This window comes from Phacochoerus africanus, chromosome 9 (genome assembly GCF_016906955.1).
Source record: "Phacochoerus africanus isolate WHEZ1 chromosome 9, ROS_Pafr_v1, whole genome shotgun sequence".
Taxonomy (NCBI): Eukaryota; Metazoa; Chordata; class Mammalia; order Artiodactyla; family Suidae; genus Phacochoerus; species Phacochoerus africanus.
This window is the reverse complement of record NC_062552.1, coordinates 56,720,389-56,737,365: the sequence shown is the minus strand read 5'-3', so window position 1 is coordinate 56,737,365 and position 16,977 is coordinate 56,720,389. Positions and strand designations below refer to the sequence as shown.

Genomic DNA, 16,977 nt, shown 5'->3' with positions numbered 1-16,977 from the left:
GATCTCAGGGAGCAGGTACTGCCATCAGCCCTTATGCTAAATGACTGTGTCTATCACAACAGGTCATTGTTCTTGATTAGTTAAATGTGAGACATTTAAGTATCTAAACTTATTGATAGCATAGCTTGTGTCTGATTTGTACACTGGAATCCCATGTAAGATCTGATTTGGAAGACTGGTTCTGTGACAGTGAGCAAGTTTGAGAAAACCGGCTCCCAGGTTCATGGTCAAGCACTCAGATTCAACAGGTGTTTCTGAAGGGTCCAAACCTCGGGGACAGTGGCTTCCAGCCTTCCTAGGGGCTCCAGCGGCGCCACAGCCCTCTATGCCCTCCAACCTTTGCACACGGGAACCGCTCCCCGCCCCCCGCCCCGCCCCTGGCTCCTCCCACCAGCCCCCCAGGCTTCCCAGCCCTCCCCACAGGCCCGGATGTGGGAGGGCCTCAGATACTCATCAGATTGTACCCCGCCCCCAGCTCCATAAGGAAGGGGGACTGGGTGGCTCCTGCCTGCCGGCCCGCCTCGCCCGCTCTCCTCCCAGGCCAGGGTCAGGTGCACGGCCGCCGCTGGCGGCGGCAGCAGCGGCGGCGGCACTTCCTCAGGAAATGCGCTCCGGCCGGGGCCTGGTGTCTCCCTCCCCCCACAGGCCAGAGGAGCTTCCCCTTCCTGAAGCAGCTAAAAATAAAATACCCCAGAGAGACATTTAGCCTCCTTGAAACAGACACTAAAGATGAAGCGTAAAGCGGGGCTCTCATGGAAGAGGGCTGATAGAACAAAACCTCTGCGTCCACCTTGAACAGACTGGGGGGCCTGATTCAGAGCCCACCTCCCACCCTCCGTGGGAAAGAGCACTCAACTGGGAGTCAGGCAGCGTGGCCTCAGGTCCCAGCTCTGTCATGTGCAAGTGACTAAGCAAAGTTCCCTCAAAGTCACTTTTGCATCTCAGTTTCCCCATCAACACATGGAGATGCAAACACCTACCCATGGAAGGGTAGTGAGTGCCGAGGCCGCAACACAGATGAAGGGGGTTAGTTAATTACAAAGCCCTCGCCAAATGTAAAGAATCACTTTTATCCACCTAGATCTCTGGATCTTTTCTTTGTCTTTTTAGGGCTGCACCTGAAGCACATGCAAGTTCCCAGGCTAGGGGCTGAATCAGAGCTACAGCTGCAGACCTGCAACACCAGATCCTTAACCCACTGAAGAGGGCTCATGGATACAACTTGGGTTCGTTACTGTTACTCTTCTGATGAAAACTACAGAGCTGAGATTTCTCTATTCTGGGGCCCTAAGTTCAGCAAAGGTTTGGGTGATTCTGCAACAGCCTCTAGGCACTGTGAACTCATTCAAATATTTGCTAAGTCCCTGCTATGGGTTGGGCCCTGCGCTTAAAGGGAAAGGTGGACGAGGAGGATCCCTGCCCCCAGGGTGTCCAGAACAGACTGCTGTGCCCCTAGCAGCCTCTTGTGTCTGCTGTGGGTTTGAGAAAATGAGCAGCTCAGCGCTTTTTCTAGACTTCCCCAAAGGCAGGGCTAGGGGAGCAGAGGCATGGACCCTCCACAGCAGAGCCTCTGGTCAGGACTGGGCCCTGGATTCCAAGTTCAAATCTGGACTGTGTCCTCTTCTAGCTCAGGCACATCTGTCACATCCTGAGCCTCAGTTTCCTCATCTCTGCGGAGGAAGTGGTGCCTGACTGCCGGGGTAGTGAGATGAGATGAAGAAAAGATGAAGACATCGGTGGCAGGGTTAGTTCCCTACCCCCTGGGCTTTGCTCCTGGCCCCACCCCTCTTCTGGCACCTGCAGGGAACAGGAGCAAAGAGACACTTAACATGGCTTTGTTGGCAAATGAGCAGGCAAACAAACAAACACACAAAGCTGGAGCCAGAGCACAGGCTGGGTTTGGTCCCCTCAGGGAGGGTAAGTGTATAACTTACAGAAGGAACCTTCTGAGAGTGAAAAGGGCCACTGCTAGGGCTCACACCAGGACCCCAGGTGCAGGCTGAAGCTGCCCTTGGCCACCAGCATCATCCTCCGTCCTCCCGTGGGAGCTGCGGGAGGTTTCACTTTGGGGCTGCACCTGGTGTAAAAGGGGACCTGCCCACAGCTCTTGTTCCTGAAGAGTTCGTGCCCAAGTAGGGGGACACAGAGGTGCCAATAACCGACCACAGACTCAGTGGCTCACCAGGTCCCAGGAGAGCCTTTTAATCCTAAACAACTCCATGGGGGTGGCATGGGGTGGAGGTAGCAGGCAGCGCACCCCACAGCCCAGAAATCCAGGTCATGCTCCAGAGTGCCCTGGCAGTGAGCGCTGAGCTGGGTCAGCACCGGCTCCCCCAGCTTCACCTGCAGCTCCGAGCTTTCGTCTGTGCGACCTAGCCCAGCCTCCTCAGGGGCCAGTTTGCTGACCTGCCCCCCAACCCCTGCCCAGGTTCCCAGGAGTCAGAAGGAGGACAGGGGAGGGCCCTGGGCAAACTGCAATGTGAAGTCCCCTACCTGTTTCTATCTGGGTGGTCCAAGGCTCCAGCAACGCTGAGGACCAGGGTCCCCCTCGGGAGCAGCCAGAGCACCTCTCTGAGTCTCCACTTAGAAAGCACGTCTTCCTAGAAGCCTCCATCAAGCCGTCTTATCTGCCCAACTGGCCAGTCAGGCCCCTGCGCTCTTTTCCTGGATGGACACTTGCCTGATCAGACACACATGACCCTGTAAATATACGTTTAAGAGGCTCATGGGGCTGAGTGTTCCAGGCAGGCTCTGTGTGTGTGTGACATGTAGGAGGGGCTATGTTTGTTGAGACAGAGGCTTGGCAAAAGGCAGAGGAAATCGAATTCAACTGTGCTTCACCTGCATGCTCATCTGCCCATCACACAGGCATGGGCAGGGCTGGAGGCGCCGCAACCCTGCTGCTGGTGTCTCCCCTCTTCTTGGGCCATCTTTTTGGTTCCCCACCCCCTTCTTCTCATAGGCCTTCTTTGGTGCCCCCTCCCTCTCACAGGCCACAACCCCCATGTTTTACATCCTGGCATGGGCTGTATCCCACCTGGGTGCCCAGGCCCCTCAGAGCACCTCCTTTCTCAGGGCAAGGCCTGTCTCCCTCCGCTTGCGCCTGTGGCTCGGAACAAAAGCTCTCTACAATGTCCGGGAGCAAGAGGAGCTCGGGCCGCCCGGCTCTGCACAACCTGGGCTGGGAGATGAGGGGTCACTGGAGCCGCTTGGCCTCCTACCAGACACCCTTGGTCCCGAGGGTGGAGAGAAAGGAAACAGCCAAGGTAGGGAAATGGAGCAAAGAGAACTGCTGCCGGATTGCAGTTTAAAGACTTGCACTGGGAGTGGGGGGAAGGGAGGACACAGCAGAGAGAGAGAGAGAAGGAGGGAGAGAGGGAGAGAGAAGGAGGGAGAGAGGGAAAGACAGAGAGGGAGAGAGGGAGAGAGGAGAGAGGGGGAGAGAGGGAGAGAGGAGAGAGGAGAGAGGGGGAGAAAGGGGAGAGAGGGGGAGACAGAGAGAGAGAGAGAGGGAGAGGGGCTGTGGAGGCCAAGAAACAAAGCAGAGGAGGGGGAGGGGAAGAAGTAGGTGGAGAGAGGGGAGGGGACTGTAAGGGTGACACCAGAAGCCCAGGGCTGCCCTATTTCCCAGGGCTCAGCATCATCCCCTCCCAGGCCTGAGGGCCAGGACAGCCCCTGGGGAAGGACCCAAGTCTTATCCCCTGAGGCCCGGCAGGAGGCCATCCCAACCTGGACAGGGACGCAGATGCTCCAGAACGCTCATTGTCACTTCATCTCGGGCTGAACTACAGTTCCTGCAAACCTGGACATAGGCTTGTCAAATGAATTAAAGAGTGATGTGCTGTGTGACCCTGGACAAGTCACCTGACCCCTCAGGGTCTCGGTTTCCTCATCTGCAAAATGGCCACCAAAGGCTTTTTGGAACCTGAGGGCAGATTAATCCCTGGCTTACCTGCTGGTCATCTGGGGTGCTGTCCCCAAGACGTGGCAGCACCTGCTCTCATCCACACTGCTTTCAAAGCTCCTTTCCCTTCCTTTCATGCACCCCTGCTCTGAGAGCAGGCAGGGGAGGGCCAGGGAGTTCAGGGTGGCCCTTGTCCCTGGAGCATAGACAGTGGCACTTGAGGCCTGCTCTGGCTTGGGTCTGGCAGGATAGGAGCCATTTGGAAGGAAGAACCAATAGGACCTGGTGGCCATGTGCTGATTCTTGGCCTCACTGCCACCACCAGGACATCTCAAAAACCAACTGAAGACACAAGAAGCTCTGAAGCCTCTGCCAGCCCTGCTGAGGGATGCCAGCCACCCTGTGGTTACCCTGGCAACGATTTTTGAGGGCCCCCTCCCTGACATAGGCCCTGTAGTGCCCTGGGCTTCTGGCGGGGGACAGGTTTGCCCCTGGGCTTTGTTTTATTATTATTATTATTATTATTATTATTATTATTATTATTATTGCTTTTTAAAGCTGCACCCACAGCACATGGAAGTTCCCAGGGTAGGGGTCGAATCAGAGCTACATCTGCCAGCCTTCACCACAGCCACAGCAAGGCCAGACCTGAGCCACATCTGCGACCTACACCATAGCTCACGGCAACGCCGGATCCTGACCCAGTGAGCGAGGCCAGGGATTGAACCCACATCCTCATGGATTTGAATCACCAGGTGACCGACTCTGAGTCACTGACTCAACACACCTGCTGCGTGCGGGGTACCATTCTTGGTCACTGGGGATACACCTGGGAGCATAATAAGTTCTCACCCTCAGGGATCTGCTCTGAGCAAGCTCAGTGTAAAAACTGAAGCACCACGACCTTTAAGAGGCAGGAACCCCAGCACGAGGCTGGGGTGGGGACAGGACCCAGCAAAGCTGCAGAAAATGGGCTCATTCCTTGATCTGGCTTGCAAACCCTGTGACACGTGACTCCAGCTTTTCTTCCAGCCCTTGTCACCAGCTGTGCTATGGGGGTGCATGTGTGTGTCTCTCGGGGCCCTTGGCCCCTGCGAACCCCAGGCCCTGGGTCCCTAGAAGCTGGATTGCAAAGTGGGGTGGGACAGGTAGCTGGGCATGGGGAGGGGAAAAGCAAGCCCCAGGTAGTGCAGAGGGCTGTTAAAAAACAGCTGGACACTCTTGGGAATTCAACTTAGAGCAAAGCCGCCCTCTCTGTTTCCCTTGTTGTCCTCCCCATGGTGGCATGAAAGGTGAACGCTGCTCATATCCCACGAAAGGAAGAGGAAGCGAAAGCAAAAGCTGGAGCCTTGTGCAAACCTCAGGGCTCCTTGCTACAGTCTCACTTCTGTCCAGCCCCAGGGCCTCCCTCGACTCAGCAGCTCCGGGCCCAGCGCTGACTGGGCAGTGGGGGTGCGGGTGGGGGGCCCAGGGGGAAGTGTGTGAGCCTCCTCCTCACAGGAGTCTCTCTCTGCCTCAGCTTCCCCTTTTCTCTGCGGGCAGATTTGTGAAGCCCTGTCTCTGGAGGTCAGAGCGGCTGGGCCACCAACCCGCAAACCACAGGAGGGCCTGCTGCTCACCATGCACGGCTACTTCCTTTTACAGACAAGGCAACTGGGGGCTCAGGGAGGAAAAGGACCGGTCCAAGGCCACACAGTGAGATGCTGATGAAGCAGGTCTTGGGCCCAGAAGCCCACTGTCAGCCACATGCCCTAGCTGGCTGCCTTAAGGCTGTCCCTAGCCAAGCTCTACATGGCTCTCCTTTAAGCCTTCCCAATCCTCTGCACCACACACACACACACACTCACACACACACACACACACACACACACACACACACACTCACATACATAGCTATTTCCTACCTCAGGGCCTTTACACAGGCTGACTCCCCTTCCAGGCTCTGCCCTTCCCTTGCACTTGTTTGTTTGTTTATTTTGCTTTTTAGGGCCATGTGGAGGTTCCCAGACGAGGGGTCGAATCGGAGCTACAGCTGCCAGCCTACACCACAGCCACAGCAATGTCGGATCCTTAACCCACTGAGCAAGGCCAGGGAGTGAACCGGCATCCTCATGGATACCTGTTGGGTTTGTTACCACTGAGCCTCAACAGGAACTCCTCCCTTCATCCTTTAGGAGTCAGTGCAGGCACTACCTCCTGGGAGTTATTCCTTAGCCTGCGGCAGGGCAAGGCCCTCTTCTACAGCCTGAGCACCTCAAGTTAATGTCACGTGTCCCCCTGGCTAGGCTGCGGTGCCCAGTGGGTTGGTCAAACACTACTCTAGATGTGGCTGTGAGCCACCGTGGACGGGATTAGCATCTACAATCAGTTGCTTTAAGTACAGCAGATTACCTTCCTTAATGTGGGCAGGTCTTATCTAATCAGTTGAAGCTCCCAAAGAAAACGGAAGTTTCCCAGAGAAGAAATTCTGCCTCCAGACTATATCACAGAAATGCTGCCTGGGTCTCCAGGCTGCCAGCCTGCCCTGCAGATTTTGGACTTGTCAGCCTCCACAGTCGCATGAGCCAATTCCTTAAAATAAATCTCTTCTCTGTATATATATCCCTGCTGTTTCTGTTTCTCTAGAGAATGCTGATAGCATCACATGGCTTCATAATCGTTATCTGTGTATGGGCCAGCGTCCCCCACCAGACGTCCACCCCAGGGGACGTGGCCCGCAGGGGAGCAGAGAGGGTGCAGCAGGGGAGTGTCTGGAGAGAAGGTGCCGGGGCACGGAGAGGGGACAGGAGGAAGCCTAGCCACTGAGGGTCCTGGAATGAATGAATGAATGAATGAATGAATGAATAGGTCGGGAAATCCTCACCTCCTGGCCAGGAGAGTTCTACAAACACCGTGCTCTCCCCGCCCCTGACCCATCTCACCTGAGGCAGTCCTGCCTCCTCCTTGGGATGGCCTCCATACCGCACAGAGAAGGCCCAGGAGCCCTGAGCGCCTCCACCCAACATCCTCACAGGCAGCGTGGTTGCTCTCACAGCCCTATTCTGAAAGCCCGTCTCCTCCTGGTCTCCCAGACCCAGGACACCCAGACCCATCCTGGGAGCCAACGTCTCTGCTTTCAGAAGCTGAGGTGGTTCTGACTGCCGCTGAGTGGCCGTGTGGTGAGACCTCCTCCTCCAGGGTGGTTACAGGGACCCCGACACCCTAGGAAAGGGGAGATGGAGTCCCCACGGGAAGAGGTACAATCTTGGGCTCACTGCATTCATGTGAGCTCTCGATTCAAACTCTCCCAGGACAGAGGGCCCTGGCTCCACAGGGTCCAAGTGGCGTTGTTTGATTAGAGCACCAGTGCAGGTGCCTCCCCCCAGGCCAGTTAGATCGTAATTTCTGCGTCTGGGGCCTGGAGAGCATATTTCCCCAAGGCTCCCCGATTCATTCTAATTCTTGAAACTACTCAGTAAGAGCTGATGAGCACTTTTATATGACCTGGCCTTTATTTGGGCGGGGGCGGGGGGGGGGAGCATGCCCATGGCATGTGGAAGTTCCTGGGCAAGGGATCGAACCTGCGCCCCAGCATCAACCTGGGCCACTGCAGAGACAGCACCAGATCCTTAACCCACTGCCCCACCAGGGAACTGCAAATATGTTTTTTTAAGAATTATTATTATTATTATTATTATTATTATTTGGCTGCTCCTGAGCCATGTGTAAGTTCCCAGGGATCAAGCCCATGCCATGGCAGTGACAACACTGGATCCTTAACCTGCTGCTTAACCCACAAGGGAACTCCAATCTAGCCTTCAGGGTGAATGAAGAAGACCCTCCCCTGAAGTTGTGACACCCACACCTGGGGGTGCCCCTTCCCCCAACCCCACTCCCCTGCAGGCTCCCACCCCCAGCCCTGGGTCCTCAGGCAGCACCCCCTGCTACCGCAGGTGGCTCATACAGGAGCTGAGACCAAGAGCCAGACCAACAGTCTGCTCCTCCTCATGCCCTAAAGAGACTCAGGCCAAGCAGGGTCCTCTCCTGGAGACCAGGCTGTGTGTGCATCAAGCCTCACATGCTCAACCAGAGACCACGCAAAGGAAGGCATACCACGAGGTGGCATCACCACAAGTCAGATGAGCAGGCAGAGACCCCAAACAAACCAGAGCCAGCCCTCCGAGGAGGAGGGAGTTAAGTGCTTCCAGAGAAGCAAAGCTGTGGGCTCCCAGGGTGCCCTGGTCCCTAGATGGTGCCACCCCTGTTGCTGGCCTGGGGAACCCTTGCTGACCCCTTTGTCATGAGGAAAGCCGAGTGGGTCCCTGATCCCTGTGGAAACAAGCCGGCCCAAATGAACGGGATGTCCATCCCACAAACCACTGGGGGCAAGTGCTGAGCTGCCCGCAGAGCTGCACACAAAGCACATGGCAGCTTCCCCTTGATGTGCATACAGGAGGGATGTGGTGCCTCTGATCTGAAGTCATCAGGTCCCCAGCAGCCGTGGGCTCTGCATCCTCCTACCTGATGTCTCACTAGCCACAAAGGAGGAAGGCTTTCTCTCACAGCAGGACAGTGGCCTCACTGAAAGCCCTTTACCCAGGCTGCTTTGGATGTGTACCCTCAAGGCTAGTCTTAGTTTTTTTGTTTGTTTGTTTGTTTGTTTTGTCTTTTTGCCTTTTCTAGGGCCGCTCCAGCAGCATATGGAGGTTCCCAGGCTAGGGGAAATAATCGGAGATGCAGCCGCCGGCCTACGCCAGCGCCACAGCAACTCAGGATCTGAGCCCCGTCTGCAACCTACATCAAGCTGACGGCAACGCCGGATCCTTAACTCACTGAGCAAGGCCAGGGATCGAACCCGCAACCTCATGGTTCCTAGTCAGATTCGTGAACCACTGAGCCATGACAGGAACTCCAAGGCTAGTCTTAGAATCTTCATCAGCAGGGCTGGAAGGAACTTTGAGGACCCTCCTGTCCAATGCAATCATTTTACAGATGTGGAAACTGAGGCCCCAAAGCTCCCTCCCCCTGACAGGGATCAAACTGAGAGTTCTTGATTCCTGATGCATTTCCATCCATCCATGTTGAACATGGCAGCCACCCTACACACTCAGGTTCCCCCATCATGCCACTGGCCTGACATCAGGTCCAGACATCTCACCAAATACCTAGAAGAACTTGCTTGATCGGCCCTTGGAAGAACATGGCAACTTCCTAACACTCTGCTTCTCTCCTTACACATCACCCTCCAGCCATGTGGCGTTTCCTCATTCTCTTTAACAGACCTTCCTACATGAGGTCTTTTCACATGCTGTTCCTTGGGCCTAGAATGCTCTTCCTTGTCCCTCATCCCTTGGGGTTCAAACTCAGGCATCACTTCCTCAGGAACCTACTCTGACTCCCCTGTCCCCAACCAGGTCCGGTCCCCCAAGTTCTAAGCAGTTATAAAGTGTAATTCTTTTCCTTCTTGGACCTTATCACAATTTTTGATGCCAGGTTTAAACAAGGCGTAATTACTTGTTCAAATATCTGGTATTCAGTGTGCTCCCCAACACATTCCCAGCAGAGTGCACATACAGAAGGAACTGTGGCCCTTGTGAGAATATCCATGTTCAAGTGCAAAGGAAAAAGAGGCCTCTTGCCAAGCGCTAGGTGGAAACCCCAGTCTGTATTTCCTTTCCCAGAGTTTCAGGACTGGTTCCTGTTCCCAGGGGAAGGGAGAGTAGGCCTCATGTTGCTGGAAGGCCCTGTGCCTTTCCTCTAATTCCAGAAGCAAAAAGCACATCAATCCTCCAAATAAGCACGCTGCTGGCCCCAGAGATCGCTAGCTTAATGTAACGAGGAAAACCAAACAAAACTCAGGCTCACAAGTTCATGGACAAAGATAAGAACCACAAATGAAGGAACAGGAGCATTTACAGCACTGAACTTTGTCAGGCCCTGTGATGAGCACATGCAATTTCTGGGCTTCCAGGCAGCCCTGTGGGGTAGGGGGTACTCTTTCCATTTTACAGCTGTGGAAACAGAGGCTTAACGAGAGGAGGCAGGTAGGGCTGAGCAGACCCCAGGCAGGTCAGCCCAGGGAGGCTGGGGCCCAGCGCGCTCTACCCTGCTGCCTCTAGGTGGATACCAGCTTGCTGGCTCAGGTCTCATTCCCCACCCGAACTCAGTTTCTTCACGCTCAGGGCTGATCCAGGCCTGGGAGCCTCTCCGGCTTCCCTTCCTCCCCACTAAGCCTTGTCTCAGGCCCTTCCCGCACCCAGCCCTCAGCCTTCTCCATCCTGTCTTCCTCTCCCTCCTTCCGTTTCCGTGGCAACCGCATCCTCCACTCTGCCACTCAGTCCTGCGTTCCCATCTCTTTCTTTCCTCTTTCATCTCTCCCCTCATCGTGGGGTACAGTCCGCATCCCCTCCTGTCCTTTGCTTCTGGTCTCTCGTCTCTTTTACTCGCCTTTTATCTCCTTCAGTGTTCTCTTGTCATCTCAGGGCGACATTTATTTATCTCTTGCTTAAAAAAAAAAAAAAAAAAAGGGAAGGAGAAAAAAAGAAACCCCATTCATCAGCCCCAGTTTCCTTCTCTTGTGTCCTGAGGGCCAGATGCAAACAGGTCCCAGGACAGACCCCCTGCCGTGCCACCACACAGGCCCTGCTATGGACCTTGCCTGTCACAAGGAAGAAGGGAACACAGGTGGGAGATGTTCAGGGGTGGGGGCTCTCTTTGGGGTGGTACCCTAGGCAACTAGGCCCTGCTTCTCCGAGGCCAGGCTAGGCAAGGTGCCAGAGGCCCCCCCTCAAGAGAGAATAAGCTGGACCTAGAGCCTGGGCTAAGCTGGGCCCAAGCACACCTCTGCAATGCTGGCCCAGCAGGAATTCATGGCAGTTCAGGGCAAGTGGGCACATCCACTGTCCCCAGGCCCCACCTCGCCTGTGTGAAGGTGTGAAGGAGACACAGGGCCTGGCACCAAGCTAGGGTGCGAGCTCAAGGTACCCAGCTCCCCTTGTTCCAAACAGGATGTTGCGATCCATCCATTCTTCAAAATTCACTCTCTGCTGTGATCCTAAACTGCCTCTGAGAAAAGGCAGCGCTGACATGGAGGCTCTCCTCGCCATCCATGTCCATCTCCACAGTTTAAGGCAGGAGGAGGGGTTGTCAGTTTTTTCCAATTCCTTTCTAGCCATTGTTAACTGAACTTATAGTTCTGACCAAGCACATGATCCAGGCCAAACCAGGGAGATGACACTTTAATCTTCACTTTACAGATAAGCAAAGTGAGGCTTTGAAAAGCTACTACTTGTTCAAGTCACAGCTGGTAGGAGGTCAAGGTGGGATACGAATGGGTTACTTATTATTATTATTTTTGTCTTTTTAGGGCCGCACCCATGGCATATGGAGGTTACCTGGCTAGAGGTCTAATCGGAGCTGTAGCCGCCAGCCTACACCACAGTGCAAGGCAATGCTGGGTCCTTAATCCACTGAACAGGGCCAGGGATGGAACCCGAGTCCTCATGGATACCAGCTGGGTTTGTTATCGCTGAGCCACAATGAGAACTCTGATATGAGCAAGTTATAATCATGCTCTTCCCCCTTTTCTCTCCTCTTTCCTGTGCTCCTGGGAGGGGATTCACGCCGACCCCTGGCCCAGCCGATCCAGCCCCTCCCTGCTCTGTGTCTCTGTTTAATCTCGAGTGATCAGAAGTGACAAGAGAAACAGATTTACCACAGGAAACAAAGCCGGCCCATCATGGCTGGGCCAACCCCCTTGCCCTCTGTGTCTCAAACTGACAGAACACACGGGCTGGTGGGAAATGGTCTCAAGTCCCCTGGGAAACCAAAGCCACGTGCAGAAAAAGAAGGGGGCCTTGGTCCTCCGGGAGCCCCACAGGCAGTGTGAGCACCTGCTGGAGGGGTGATGTGCTGAGAGCCAGGGAGAAAGGTTTGGTAGCTGCCAAGCTCTGGGACCCAAAGGCCCCGGAGGAGTAGTTCCTGCCCTGCCCTGTCAGGGGTGGCTGGCAACACCCAGCCCCAGGATGCAGCAAGGCCCAGGAGCCAGGCCTGCCGAGGTACCACAGAGGTGCCAGCAACACAACAGCTCTGCTTCTCCACTAGAAGGCTGGCTTAGCACCTTAGGAACCCCATGAGCAGGGCCTGAGGAAAGAGACGGGAAGTGGCAGAGGAGGAGAGGGAACGGGAAGGACAGACCCTGGCTCTGTGATGAACAAAGAGGACCAGGTCTATGTCTGGCATCTCTGCTGGGCGGCCTTGGGCTAGTTCTTCAACCTCCCCAGGACCTGGCTTCCTTAAGATGGATACTGAGAGTTCCTGTTGTGGTGCAGCAGGTTAAGAATCCAACTAGTATCCATGAGGATGTGGGTTTGATCCCTGGCCTTGCTCAGTGGGTTAGAATCCCACATTGCTGTGGCAGAATCCCACATTGCCATGACTGTGTAGGTCGCAGACACTGCTCAGATCTCAAGTTGCTGTGGCTGTGGTGCAGGCCGGCAGCTATAGCTCAATCTCTAGCCTGGGAACTTCCAATGCTGTAGGTGTGGCCCTAAAAAAAAAAAAAAAAAAGACGGATACAGTGATATCTACCACATATCAAGCTGTTCCTTCAGGCTAGGCTTGTACCTAATGCGTACATAAAACATGACATCTTGATAACAAGCCCACTTTATGGAGGAGGAAACCACAGTACAGAGGAGTGGAATGACCTACCCGAGGTCACCAGATACTTCAGAGGAACAAGCGGAGTGTGGATTTCATTCTTGGGTCTAATTTAAATGCTTCTGCTTTTTATTCTTTCTTTTCTTTTTTACATATGCACCCGTGGCATATGTAAGTTCCCAGAGCTAGGGGTCGCATCGGCTGGCACTGCAGCTACTGGTCTGTACCGCAGCCACAATACCAGATCTTTAACCCACTGAGTGAGGCCAGGGATAGAACCTGCATCCTCATGGATACTAGTCAGGTTCTTTATTTTTATTTATTTATTTTTTTGGTCTTTTCTAGGGCTGCACCCTTGGCACATGAAGGTTCCCAGGCTAGGGGTCAAATCAGAGCTGTAGCCACCAGCCTACACCATAGCCACAGCAATGTGGGATCCGAGCTGAGTATGTGACCTACACCACAGCTCATGGCAACACCGGATCCTTAACCCACTGAGCAAGGCCAGGGATCGAACCTGCAACCTCATAGTTCCTAGTTGGATTGTTAACCACTGAGCCATGATGGAAAATCCACTAGTCAGGTTCTTAACTCACTGAACCACAACAGGAACTCCTAGATACCTCTGCCTTTTTCTTTTTTAAGGGCCATGCCCATGCCATGTCGAGGTTCCCAGGCTAGGGGTCTAATCGGAACTACAGCTGCTGGCCTACGCCAGAGCCACAGCAACACGAGATCTGATCCTCGTCTTCGACCTACACCACAGCTCAAGGCAACCACTGGATCCTTAATCCACTGAGCGAGGCCAGGGATGGAACCTGCAAACTCATGGTTCCAAGTCGGATTCGTTAACCACTGAACCACAATGGGAACTCCCTGCCTCTGCTTTTTAAGGTAAAGGAAACAGGGAAATACAGGCATCCACGGGTCATGGATTCCAGGTCCCTGGTAGACACCAAATGAGGAGTCTGGTGGAGCCCCAAATCCATGGATGCTCAAGTCCCTTATATACAAGGCAGCCCAGCTGTAACGTGTTTGATAGCAAGGCTGGTACAGAGTAAGGGCTCAAATACAAATCGCTATTATTCTCATCGCGGGTATCATCCACTCCCTGGGCCAGGCTGGTGCTGGCTGTTGGTGAGACACAAAGATCCCCACTCTCACGGACCCCACAATTTGGTTAGAGAGACAAGCTTAAGAACCATAAAACAGAGAGGAAATAAGCACAAAACGTGTAGGGAACCTCAAAAGGGCAGAGCAACTTTTTATTTTCCTGTAAGGGGTCGGGAACATTCCTGCAGGTGAACAGGCACCTTGGGAGTTAACAGGGACTCAGGGCATGGCCCGTGGGCTCTGGCCCTATTCCTTACACTCTAGTTCGGGTGAGCCTCAGTCCCCTGACGGGGACCTAGGATAAAGGCCCCCACTTCCCCGAGCTGTTAGGAGGTGTAACGGGCTGTTAGCCTGAGGGGTATGATCTGTGGCGCCAGGTACACAAAGGTCAGGTGGAGGGCTGGGAAGGCCTGGAGATGTGAGAACCTGGTTAGGAAGCCCCCTCGCCCATCAGATGCAGTGAGAGATGAAGAAGGGAAGGTAAAAGGGCAGACAAGGGCAGGCAGGGAGTGTGGTCTGGCCGCGGAGCCCTCTCCTGTCGCCCAGCAGCCAGTGTGATTCATCTCCGGCCGCCATCCCAGCAGCATCCCTGGCAGCGACTGCCTCCCAAAGACGCCGTTACTGTAATCAACATTTATTTTGCAGTCACCCACACACCCAAGTTAAGTCCGGATTTATGCCAGGAGAAGAGTAAAGAATATGCCTCTCTCATTCACGCAAGGCCTCCCTCCGTGTATCTCCCGAGGGGAGGGACAGCTGGGGAAACATTTAGGCCGATCGCGTACACATGCAGACATCAGACGCACACAGACAACCACGCAGGCTATGATCAGCGGCCAGCAGGAGCCCCGAGCAAGCCCATTCTTTCCTTGGTCACCTAACGAAGCATGCACTCGCACAGAGCATCATTGGGAAGGACCCACAGTCTTGGGTACCACCCCGAAGACCGGCTAGGCAGATGCACACGGGGGAGGGGGCTGCTCAGGGTGCAGATATGTGAAAAGAGACTCAGGGGAGACTCCAGCAGAGAAGGCAGGAGGAAGAGGCTAGGAGTCGCAGCCAGGCCCTGCTGGGTCTGTGCACTGCCAGGCGCTCACCGGGAGGGGTCCTCTCCTCTGCAGGAGGAGGCTGGCGGGCAGAGATAGGGAAACTCTGGGGAGACCTGGCTGGAGGGCCATGGAGCCTGGATATCAGAGGAGAAGGTGGCAGCACGGCCAGCTCAGTCCCAAGTGGGAACTGCTTTCCTCTTTGATCTGGATCATAAAGGGTGTCACTGAGGACCTTTAGTGGGCCTCTCCTGCAGAGCGGGGAGCCCTGGGCCATGTGTCCCCAGACGCTAGAGTTCAAGTGCAGGTGGCCTGTGACCCAAAGGCCAAAAAGATTTTATCGGAAGTGACTATTATAAAACAAGCAGTTGTCCGGCCTTCACTCGAGGTGTCTGCGGTGGACCTGAGGGTGTCCTCACCACTCTCCCTGCTGTGGGGACAGTGTGTGGGGTTGAGGCTCCTCAGGGAGGGCTGTGGAGTGCAGAGTGGGTCCTCTCAGCTGAAGGCAGCAGAAGGGTCTCAAGGGAGCCAGGCGACTGACTTCCTGGCTGGAAGGCCTTGGGCAAGTTGCTTCATCTCCCGGGGCCTGTTTCCTCAGCTGTAAAATGGGAATGACACCTGCCTTTCCTCCAGGACAGCAGCGATAATGTGAGCAAAAGGACTTGGCATGGTTGCAGGTGCTGGATAAATGCTATTTTTTTTTTGCTTTTACCAGTGTAATATATGTAAACATGCAACGCGAAATATTTGGTATTTTCCTATTATCACTAAAAATATCTGTCATAAATTCCACAAAGGAGTGGTAAGTGCACAAACATCTGGAAAAAGCAGCTGCTGTTCAGAGTGAGGAAACATGTAACTAAGTCAGGTGCAAGGGGAGAAATGCTGGAATTGAACCCAGTCGCGAAGGATGTTTCCAGCTTAGGTTTTTGGCCCACACAGGAGCCCCGGGGCTGTCTGCAAGGCTATGAGGGTCTCTTGGGCCCCAGGACCCAGAGCAGAGCTCTGGAGAGGTGGGAAGGTCTCTTCTGGTGAACGTGCAGCACCCCCCAGCACAGATACTACATGTTCTTGTTTTCTGAAATTTCACAACTCCTCAGGGTAGCTCATAAGACCGAATTTCTGAAAGAAATACAGAAAGCAACTGTCCTCACCAGAGGAGAGTGTCTCCTTCTGGGATCCCTGGGCACGACCTCAGTCTCACCCTCAGCAAACACAGCCCCGCCGGGTCACCGGGTGAAGGCAGATTGCGAGAATAAGACTCCCTGCACTTGCCTCCATTCCTTGAAACAAAAATGCCCAGGAAGCTCCTGGTAAAGACCATACATACTCACACGTGCGAGGGCCAGGCGCCAAAGCTCACCCTCCTCCCTTTGCTGTGGCAACGCCTGGCCAGCATCCTGGCTCTGGCTCAGGACCACTCCAGGCCACCTGCGAGAGGCTCAGTGGATTCCCTCCTCTGAATACCCTCAGCCTTGAGAGCCAGAGCGATGGGACATGCTCTCCTGGGGCTCAGAACCACAGGCTGGGCAGGGCAATGGGCGCACCTGCTCGCATGGCCAGAGCCCTCTGTGGTTTACAAAGCCCTCTCCAGGCATGATGCCATTGGGGCGTCCCTGCCCGGCCTGGCAGGCATCCGTGTGGACAGCACCTGTGTTGGCAGTGCTCTTACTCCCGTTCGACAAGCAGCAAAATCCTGATGTCAGCGGACCGGCTGGCTGTCCTGAGAGCTGCTGCCTGTGCCAGCTCTAAGTGCATTATCTAATTTAACACTGACCACAGTCTGTGTGGTTGGTACTAGGACCACCCCACCCCTATTCTACAAACAAGGGAAACAGGCATGGAAAGGTTAAAACCACCTTGAGAGCAGTGGTCCTTGGGACCACTTCCAGAGATGAGGGCAGCATTTAGAAACCTTTATGGCAATTTGACATTGCCAGCTTACCCAGGAAGGGCTGCAAGGACTAGAAATAGTAATAAACAATATATATATATATGCATGACTGGGTCATTGTGCTGAACGGCAGACATTGACAGAACACTGTAAATCAACTATCACAGAAAAAATAAAAAATCTTTAAAAAAGAGAAAGAGGAGTTCCCATTGCGGCCCAGCAGAAACAAATCTGACTAGCATCCACGAGGACGCAGGCTCAATCCCTGGCCCCACTCAACGGGTTAAGGATCCAGCATTGCTGTGAGCTGTGGTGTAGGTTGCAGAGGCGGCCCAGACCCCGTGTTGCTATGGCTGTGGTGTAGGCTGGCAACTACAGCT

General features: G+C 54.4%; 1 protein-coding gene across 7 annotated transcripts in view; it reads right to left on the bottom strand.

Annotated features, from left to right (window-relative positions):
• ZNF710 (zinc finger protein 710) overlaps positions 1–16,977 on the bottom strand; it is a 77,663-nt gene that overhangs the window by 14,914 nt on the left and 45,772 nt on the right. Inside the window, exon 1 of one of the 7 annotated variants that reach the window (XM_047797632.1) lies at positions 3,953–4,374. The exons of 4 other annotated variants lie outside the window; for them this stretch is intronic. In XM_047797632.1, the coding sequence (XP_047653588.1) occupies positions 3,953–4,350 (398 nt within the window). In that variant the 5' untranslated portion in view covers positions 4,351–4,374. Of the gene's footprint in view, positions 1–2,493; positions 2,882–3,952; positions 4,375–16,977 lie in introns of those variants that run through there. 2 more of the 7 variants (XM_047797633.1, XM_047797638.1) reach the window with 2 other exon arrangements.